The sequence below is a fragment of the Crocodylus porosus genome, unplaced genomic scaffold, assembly GCF_001723895.1.
Source record: "Crocodylus porosus isolate Cpor-Errol unplaced genomic scaffold, CroPor_comp1, whole genome shotgun sequence".
Taxonomy (NCBI): domain Eukaryota; kingdom Metazoa; phylum Chordata; order Crocodylia; family Crocodylidae; genus Crocodylus; species Crocodylus porosus.
The window spans coordinates 15,935,959-15,945,458 of NW_017728926.1; the positions used below are offsets into that span (position 1 = coordinate 15,935,959).

The following is a 9,500-nucleotide window of genomic DNA, read 5'->3' on the forward strand; positions in this document are numbered from 1 at the left end:
TGTTTCTCTTATGCTTCTGCCACACTTTACACATATCACACAATTAACTGGTTAATCATGCAATCAATTTAGACCAGACACACATGCAAAGTGTGTGTGTGTATGTATATATGTGTGTGTGCATGTGTGTGTGTATACGTGTGTGTGTATATATAAATAATATGTACATGTATATGTATATAATTAATTGGTTAATCATGCAATAAATTGAGACCAGACACATGTGCACAGTATATATTATGTAATTAACTGATAAATCACACAATACATTTAGACTGGTCACATATGCAAAGTAATTATGTGATAAAAGTGTTGATCCAGCTATAAAAGGAGCCAACCAGCTACAAAGTTAGTGCTTGAGAATGTGTAACATCTTTATCGCTGGCTTCTCTCAGGCTTTAATTGAAATGTGTGGCTGGGCTCTTAGTAAAAGCGGGTGAAATGAGTGCATGAATTGTAGGGCTAAGAATATTTTACCAGAAGTCTCCACTTGTTGGGTTCCTTTGAAAGGGAAAAGTACCTCCCATCAAAGGGGTGGAGCTATGTGAGTGGTTGGGAATTTCCCCGCTGCAGGCATATCAACTGCTTTCCTGCTCCCCAGCAGTCTAGATTCAACCTCTCCTACAATTTACTTTTTTCTTACCTGAGAGCCGAAGGTCATGGCAATGGCACTACCAGGTGAAACCCTATGGGCTTTGTCCTGTTGTACTGCTGGTTTGCCCTTCCTGCTGCTCTCTCTCATCCCATGTTCAGCGTTGACGTGTACTAGACATGAATATCCCTTGCGCGGCATTAAATGCTGCAAGATGTGCGGTCCTGGTAAGTAACCCTCCTCATCTACTGAAACTTGGTCCTACCTCTTAGATGCAGAAGGTGAAGTCCAGTAGGAGATGGGGAGTGGTGGGGCAATGGGAGCTCTAACGTTCCTTACCTGAGTTGTAGGACAGGGCGAGTGGCTGTTGTAAAATAACATTTCCTAGGACTTCAAGCGTTCTTCCTGGACTGATAGCAATTATTGCAGCTCTCAGTAGCATCCTCCAAGAAACCTGGTACCCCCTGTGAGGAGCAACGTTATTGTTCTTTATACTGGCTTCATCTCTCTAGATTTTTTCCACTGGTGGTTTTGCTTGGTTCAGACACATTGCTAGCAGTGAAGCCACTGTACCATCTCACCCAGCTCGGAGTAGAATTAAATAATATATAGGTTAGCATACTGGTAGAGTCAAAAGTCTTGCACAGTCTGGTCTTAGCCCAGAAAAAAATCTACTGCTGAAATGATTATTTTTTCTTAATTTCACGTCTCAGGCCAAAGTGTTCAAATTTATTCTAGCCAGCAGTATTCACTGTAGCTATTACTTACATTTTAAAAAGTCTCTGGAGAAAAATCTCTCCTCTGGAGGGTGGAAGGTGTGCTAAGAATCAGATGAAAAGCCGAAACTATGGATGACGGGGTGTCTTGGATGTTTCTCATGTGTCTAGGGGCCAGCTCCACCAGCTGTTGTATAGATTTCAGCTTGTGAAGAGGGTTTGCTTTCTCTGAATTTTGCAGAGCTGCAGCTGGTGGCCTTTGCTTGTTTCCGTCTCGCACTTCCTCATATTTGGTAGAAACCGGGGGCTGTCTTTTCTCGCAGGCGCTCTTAAAACCAAATGTCAGCTCTTCCATCAGCACCAAGGTGGAAAAAAAGTAATATACGGGTGCTTTAGCCATTTGGATCCCATTGTTGAAATGACTTGCTAATGCAGCAAAACTACCGAGGGACGTGACATTGGTATCCAAGGGGCAATCAGGTAATAGTGTCTGTAGTCGCATGAGCCGAGAGAAGTAGGGAGGGCGTACTTCCCACCACGGCAGGCAGGTCAGATCACGCAGCTGCACGCTTGTTGAAAGTGTCAATGACAAAAAAATCAATACGTAATCCTTGTGAGTTGCATCTCACTTTAAAAATATCTGTGCTTTCTGTTTTCATATTCAACTACCAAAATGAATGAAGAAGACCAGAATGGGGGCGGCAGAAACTGAAATTGGTGGTTTTGCAATGATAGTGGTTGAAACAGATCCTGACTCTCCAGCCTTAACTTTTAGCAGGAGGTCTCTGTGTTTTCTGCAGTGATGGAGATGTGAGGGCTTCTGATTTCCCTCCCCCACCCAGTATGTGAATCGGGAGATTATTTGCCCCTGATGCCAGCTCCTCTTTCCTGAGATGGATGAGGGGGTTCTCCTTGGCTGGTTAGTTGTTAGCGATCGGATCCAGTTCTTGGAGAAATTCTGTCTTCAGATTATGACTTAGTTTCCTGGTAAGGCAGGATATGCAGCAGATAGTGAGTTACTGAATCTGAGTGATAAGGAGCAATGATGAGTGATTCCTTCTGGCACCCAGTAAAACTTACAGAGAAACCTGAGATGAAATGGAAATGGAAAAAAAATCAGTGGGTGTTTCTCACTTACCCAGGGGAGGGGGAAAATCAGGAGCCAGGGGAAGAAGAATGAATTACAGCAGGATTTTAAAAGCACTGAGATGTATGGTGATGGTTGCTGATTTGCCAGTAGCCTTTCCTGTATCTAGGGCCATTAGCAAGATGGGAGGAATGTGGATTGTGAGCAAAGTGTGGCAGGCAGCAAACCGATGCCTTTTTCTCAACTGTCCCTGCTGCAACTTAGATGAGTTGTTACATCTTTGAGCCTTGTCATCCTGTCTTCAAAATGTGTTTGTTTTTTTTTAACATAGATTAATCGCCTACTTCCTTAGTGGCATGAAAGCAAAGTCAGCGTATGAAGAGGGTTCTGAGCTCAGCTTCAAATACACAGCAAACCACCCTGTCATTATATAGTGGTGGCATCTGGCAGCCTCAGGTCTTGTAGAAAGCTTCGTGCTCCGTGCCTGTAATCTCAGTAGGATTTTACAGCTTGAAATTAGGGCACAAACGACAATTTAGCAAGGGGAAGCGGGCTGTCCACTTGGGCGTTGCTGTGTCTGTCTGCTGGGAGCGTGTGAAACAAATGCTGGGGGGGGCAGGTAGGGTTCAATCGCGAGAGAGACAAGTGGAATAGCATCAGCCAGGACTGAACCGAATAAAAGTGTTTGCACCCACCTCTCTTTACAAGTACGATCTGGTAATTTCTCTATGCAGCTTGGGGCAAGTGAAATAAAACCAGGACAGAAGAGATGCGGCCAAACGTTGAATTTTTCGGAGGCAACAGGCTTCGATCCAGTGCCAGGACTAGAATTCAAGATTTGTTTAAACCTGGGGGGGGGCTTCTCCACTCTTACCTCCCTTATGGGAGATGCTGCTGTCTCCTGTCACCTCTGGGTTATTCATTGAAATCATGACTTCCATCAGCTGCCGTATGGCCGATGTGAAATGAGCTTGTGGTCTTAACCCCGTTCTTCGCTCGCTGATCAGGTGTGCTAGGAACAAATAGGTGGGGATGTCACAAATGGTACTATGATGGTTGGGTCCCGTATCGGTCTCAGTAGGGAAGGTAGGGGTCCCTCAGTAGGGATCAGCCCCTGCCTATCAGAAGTGGTCCACTGAGACTTGTGGGGAAGATGTGACTTAGATGCTGTCAAGCCACTGAGCCCAAAAGAGTTAATGAGTTAGTTAAGAAACAAAAGTGGCATCCTTTGCAGCAGAATCTGTTCCCACCCCACCTCCATTTATATTTTGAGAGGACTATATAAAATAGGCCTTGGCCTGGGGGAAGTGGCATGGGGAGTGCTTGGAAGAACTGTCTGAGAACAGAATATTGTAGAGAGGTGATGGAGCAATTGTAGAGAGGTCGGGATGTACAGGTTTGGCCTTCTAAAGGTTTCCATTAGCAAGATGCCATTCTGCTAAAGATGGTTATCTACTTCATGCAACTTCCTTTCTAATGTTAGAGCACCCTTCCTCTTTTAGGTAGGAGCCCCCCTCCCACCCCCGACTCAGCAGGCTCAGTGGCAGAAGTGATCCGCTGCTTAAATTGGGTTCTGTTCCCAATGGGTCAGTGCAATTACTCCATATTAGATACGTGTGCTCCTGCCTGGAGAATCTGCATTTATATCCATATACTGAAAAGAGCTGGGACTCCTGGGATCTGCCCTTGACTCAGCGTGACCTTGTCACTCGCTTTCTCTGGGTCCATTTCCCTGTTTGCAAAAGTGGGCCAGTGCTCTGCTGTTGAGCTCTAAGATAAAATAGATGGATGGATGCATCTGGGGCAGGGGAGAGGTAGGGTCTCAGGCTCACTTAATTCACATTTACTTTGCTTTGAGAACTACAGCAGAGAGATGTCTGCACTGTTTTTAACCACTTAATTGGGGAACGTGACATCGGGTCTAGCCAGCCGATGTGTTGCTCCAGCACTTGGGGCGCCTGCTTATTCTTTGTCTGATTCAATGACTTGGTCTTGGTCCCTGGCTGCAGGTACTTCACTTTGGTACATGAACATGCACAGTGTGCTAGAGAAGTGGTTCTCAAATGTTTTGGGCCACCAGTCTGCTGTCAGCATCTTTTGTAGACCACCATACACCCTTGCCTTGAGCTGGTGTGAGGACACGAAAGTGCATGGGGTCCACTACAAGTCTCAGATGAGCTGTGGACTTTTCACCATGGCCTTGCAGAGCAGGGCGCAGAGCAGGGCACCGCACAGGAGACACTGGCCCCTTGCGCCGTGGTAGAGCTCTCTAAAATAGCTTTGGTTGTAAACCGAGACATTCAACTAATTGCTGCAGAGAGAAGTAATGCTTGACATGCACTGGATGGCAGGCACTGTTGTGGTTATGCTGGAGCTCTAAATGCACAGACAGCAGCACTGGAGCAGAGTCTGCCAACTTCTTCCATGCAAAAGGCCTGCTATTCTCAGCCAGAGGCCTTCACCTAGATGGAAGAGTGTGGCCAGAAGGTGTTTTTATACATTTATTTGGAGGACCGAAAGAACTTCCTCCTGCAAAATATCCATTCCACCCTCAACCCTGGTCTTTTTTATAGGGGAGGAAATACAATACCGCTGCACAGAGACAACAGAAACAGTGTGTAAACCCTGCCAGGATGGGTACTATAAGACTGAGTACAGCGAGGGAGACTGCAAGACCTGCAAAATCTGTAACATCAGTAAGTCAGCTGTTGCTTCTTTTAAGCTGCTGCTTATAGAGCGATTTTTTTCTATAAGGGGTAGGGAGGGCTGGTCTGAATCCCCAAGTGTCCACGGACCTTTTTTATTTCACTTTCCTTTTTTTTTCCTGCTTTAAATTTTTAAGAATAGGTATTTACCTTCTTTTCTCTTTTCTCTCTACCCCCAAACCCTCTTGCTCCTAGAAAAGGGCACCACAGAAGTGAAGAAGTGCGACCAGACCTCTGATAGAGTGTGCATGTGCACCAAAGGCTTCGAGCCCAGCAGGTTCATGGCAGATGGCACAGCACCATCGGGTATGTGACGCACGTCGGATTCGGAGCATGCCTCCAAGTATAAAAGCCCTGCTAGCTGTTCTGTCGGTTGTCTCCATCTCCCAAAGAGACACGAGATGCAAAATGCTGTTCTGGGATATTGTCCTAAGAGGTTTTAATGCACTCCTCATTGACTTCTGTAAATGCGGTACAGAGATGGCAAGAAACCTTACAAAGAAACAAAGGGGGGGGGGGGGGTGCTGTACTTGTTAAATGCACACTTTCCTTTTTGTAATGACCCAAATGTACATTGTCATTTCCATGCTGTAGTGTGTGTGACATGCCACTCCACAACAGACATTGATACACAGATGTGAGACCTCTTTGTAGTCGTTGCATATTCTGTTTGGCCCGGCTGTTCTCATCTCCTTCCCGTTCTACCTTGGGTTTAATGTATTCTTGTCTCTCTTTCAGCGTGCTCAGCCTGTTCTGCTGGGTCTTTTTCCAGAGGAGAAAATACCAAATGTCACCCCTGGACCAAGTACGTATCACACACCCAAACACATGAAGCATTGGCTTTCGTTGATTATTGTCAGCCTGTTGCTTGCATATCGTTCCCTAGCAGGCGGGCCAGGAAATGGTATTCATGGTGGCTTTAGGTCCCTGCAAATAGGCTATGCTTCAGCTCGTAGAATTGGTTGGCGCGTTGCAATTTGTCTTTTATACGGTGGCTCTCAGTAAGAGAACCTGCCACGTGGAAATTTTCATGTAACTGGAAACAGTTCCACCACCCACACAGCAGAGCCATTCACCAGCACACCGACCCATGTGAAATTTGGAGAAGCGCAGGTTGTAGGAGGAAGGAGTCTGAAGAAGGCCCCAGGAAATCAGTCTGCCACTGTGTGGGTAGACTGCTAGCTGCAACCGCAGCATCCCTATGGGATTTTCTTTTAATAAAGAATCAGTTTAGTTTCACAAACATAGTCATAGAAGTAGACATCATGGGAAACAGGGCTGGAAAAGACCTTTTCGAGGTCATATATTCCATCCACCTACCCCAGGAAAGGGTCACCTGTGCCTATGCTATTCCTGTCAGATTTTTGTCTTAAAGATCCAGCAATGAAGAGTCCCCACTCTCTCTAGGACATCTACCCTGGGGCTTAGCTGTGCTTACAGTTGAAAAGTTTGTCTTAATGACTACCCTAGATCTCCCGTTCTGCAGTTTTAATGCAACTCTAACTTATCTTCTCCCCAGCAGACACGGAGAACTCTTCATACATTTCCCTTTTTCAGCAAACTCTTACCTATTCAAAGACTGTTTGTTTTTATGTCTTCCCTCAGTCATCTTTTCTTAAGACTGAAGGAGCCCAATCTTTCCTGGTAGCTCAATGGGTGGGTTTTTTTTTTTCATTTTATTTTTCTTAAAAGACTTCTGGTAGCGCAGGTGACAATAGAAACAATCTCTTCCTCTTTCAATTAAACAAGTGTGTTCCATTGACAGCTGTACTGTCATCGACCTCTGCATGCTTCAGTCTTCCAGGACGAACGAAAGCTAAATTGTGAATGGTGAAACAAGCTAGAAAGAAAATCATGTTTTGAGATAAAACAATTACCCCCCCTCCACCCTGCAAAAATAGCAGGCCCCTTTTTAGACAACATAAAAGCAAAAAAAAAGCATAAGCCCCCTCCCTGCCCCCCATGGAGATCATCTTTAAATTAATTATTGTGCCATTTAGGTAATTGCACACAATTGTTTATTCATGGCATTTTTTGCAGCTGCACAGCGTCTGGTAGGACGATTCTGCGGGAGGGGTCAGATAAAGAGGATGTTATCTGCGGTGACCAGAAAAAACAGGCGACCACGATTCAGAGCCTGGTGTCCACTTCGCATACCTCTGTCACCACCCACAAAACCAGCACGTTGTTAACAGCACTCACGACCTCGAGACCCAAAAACACATTTTCCATTCCTCCCATACACTGGGGAGATCAACCAACTGGCAGCACAGAGCCAACCAACTGGGGTAAGAAGAGGGTCTTGCCAGCTAGTAGGTCCTACTAAGTCTTGGTGAATTTTCTGTTCTTGTCGGGGTACATTGGGGTGTTGAAACCACAGTGTCTTGCAGAAGTCTTTTGGGGAAGATAAGCTTTTAACGAACCAGAAGCTGTGTTCATGGCTTCCAGCTAGCTAGCCTGGTGATGGTTCCTGGACGTCCATGTGCTGTGGCCCTGGGGCGGCCCCGCGGTGGGGACACCCTTGGGCTTGGGACCCCCCTTTCCCACCTCCAAGTTTCCATATTTCCTGTCGTGGAGCCAAGAGTGTGGAGCGTGTCATTTCTCTGTCTCTAGCAAGGCCTTAGGTCTGGCTCTGCTGCAGGAAGCCCAGAGAGTTTTCTAGTCCAGGCCGGGGCTACTGGGTCTCCTAGACCCCCTGTTGCAGAGCCAGGAGCAAATAGTGTGTGTCTGTGTGTGCGCATCTGTGTATGGGGTGAGTAATGGTCTTTTATTTGTCTTCTAGGGCCTTTATCTCTCGTCCTGATTTGCTTGACATTGCTCATGGTATCAGGAATGTCTATTCTCCTTCTGATTATTCAGGCGACTGGCAAGGGGAGGAAGAAGAAGCTGCAGCCTGCTGAGAACGATCAGCAAAGTGAGTCTCTCTTTGAAGATAGCTGCTTTGCTCCCTTGATGTCGAAAGACTTGATGGTTAAGGGTAGTGGTGCTCAGCCTTTTGGTCCCACAGGCCAGATGAGTGGCCCAGTGCTGCCCCCTCTCAGCCCCTGTATACCTGGATTGGTCCCCAGGGGCCTGGCACTGCCTTTGCTCAGCCCTGCACACTGGGATCCAACACACAGGGCCTGGGAATCCCCGTGGGTCCTGAAATTTGGCAGCAGGGGATTGGGACACCACCTCCCTGCCACCAGATTACTGGACCCATGAGGATCCCCATAGGGCAGACAACATGGTGTCACAGGCCAATTTTGGGTTGAGCACTACTAATTCAGGGGAACATCTGGGTTGGTCTGTCAACCTTAGACCATCCATTTCTACCGTGCCAAGCACTTTGATTATAACGTGATCTATCTGGTTTAGTGGCTTGGTTTTACCTGAAACTTAAACCTCTGTTGGTGGACCTAATAGACCCAGACGCTTGGGAGTGCCGGAGATTTTAGAGTTGCTCTTGATGTGAAGGGAAATTGACTCAAACAAATTTAACAAGTTTCATGTTGTAGACTCTTCCTAATTTAGATGCTGTGCACTTGGCCAGGGAGCAAACCATGCACGCGCCTGAACCCAAGTCTTGCAGTCCATTAAAACTCCTGTTGATTTAGGAGTCGGGCCGGTTTGGCAGAACATGTTATTTCATTCACAGGAGTTTTGCCAAACCAGGCTTGGGGGCTCCCAAACCAACCTTGGCTGGGATGTCCCAGGACACAATTGCTTGGGGAGAAGTCTGTGGGACTGGGGGGAGTCTCCTGGTAATAATTATATCCTTAAACATCATTTGTCAGAACTGCGTTTGGGAATGTATCCCAACAGCGAGGAAACGCTCCAACTCAGGGAAAGCGTGGCTCCCTAGAGCACTGTTTATAGTCATGTAGTCTGTGGCTCTCCCCCTCGCCCCCCGGCAGACATCATCCTCGTATTGCGGGATAGCCGATACGTGGTGTTTAGAGGGAAGAGCACATTAACTCTAGGGGTAGAAGCTAAACGCAGTAACCTGGCTGCCTGGGTAGCTAAAGAGTAGCATCCCAGCAAAGAGGGACCAGACAAACGTCATCGATGCTAATCTTTTGGAAACATTTGATTAAGCCTTAGAGGATGGGTACTGAAATATCCCTGCCCAGCCCCCACATTTGTTCTCCTCCTTGCCTTTATCTTTCCATCGTCCTTCCTTCTCCCCTTATCTTTATTTCATTATCTCTTTTCTTCTGTGTGGTTCAGTGTGTACGAAAGCATTTCACATGTATGAACCCAGCTGACCTACAGTTCAAATCAGTTCGCTGCGTAGGAAGCGATGCAATGCGATGCTGCGGCTAGTAAAGCGACCAAAATGCTGGCTTGCATCCATAGATGCTTCTCGAGCAAATCCCGGGACTTCATTCTCCCCTTGTACTCGGCCTTGGTGAGGCCGC

At 46.7% G+C, this 9,500-nt stretch overlaps 1 protein-coding gene across 1 annotated transcript in view; it reads left to right on the plus strand.

The window, feature by feature from the left end:
• Positions 1 to 568: 568 nt before the first annotated feature.
• The window catches only part of TNFRSF4 (TNF receptor superfamily member 4), an 11,224-nt gene continuing 2,292 nt past the window's right edge, over positions 569 to 9,500 (plus strand). The window contains exons 1-6 of the mRNA XM_019541594.1: positions 569 to 819; positions 4,969 to 5,091; positions 5,296 to 5,406; positions 5,839 to 5,905; positions 7,141 to 7,388; positions 7,883 to 8,014. Coding sequence (XP_019397139.1) covers positions 660 to 819; positions 4,969 to 5,091; positions 5,296 to 5,406; positions 5,839 to 5,905; positions 7,141 to 7,388; positions 7,883 to 8,014 — 841 coding nt within the window. The 5' untranslated portion in view covers positions 569 to 659. The remainder of the gene's footprint in view (positions 820 to 4,968; positions 5,092 to 5,295; positions 5,407 to 5,838; positions 5,906 to 7,140; positions 7,389 to 7,882; positions 8,015 to 9,500) is intronic.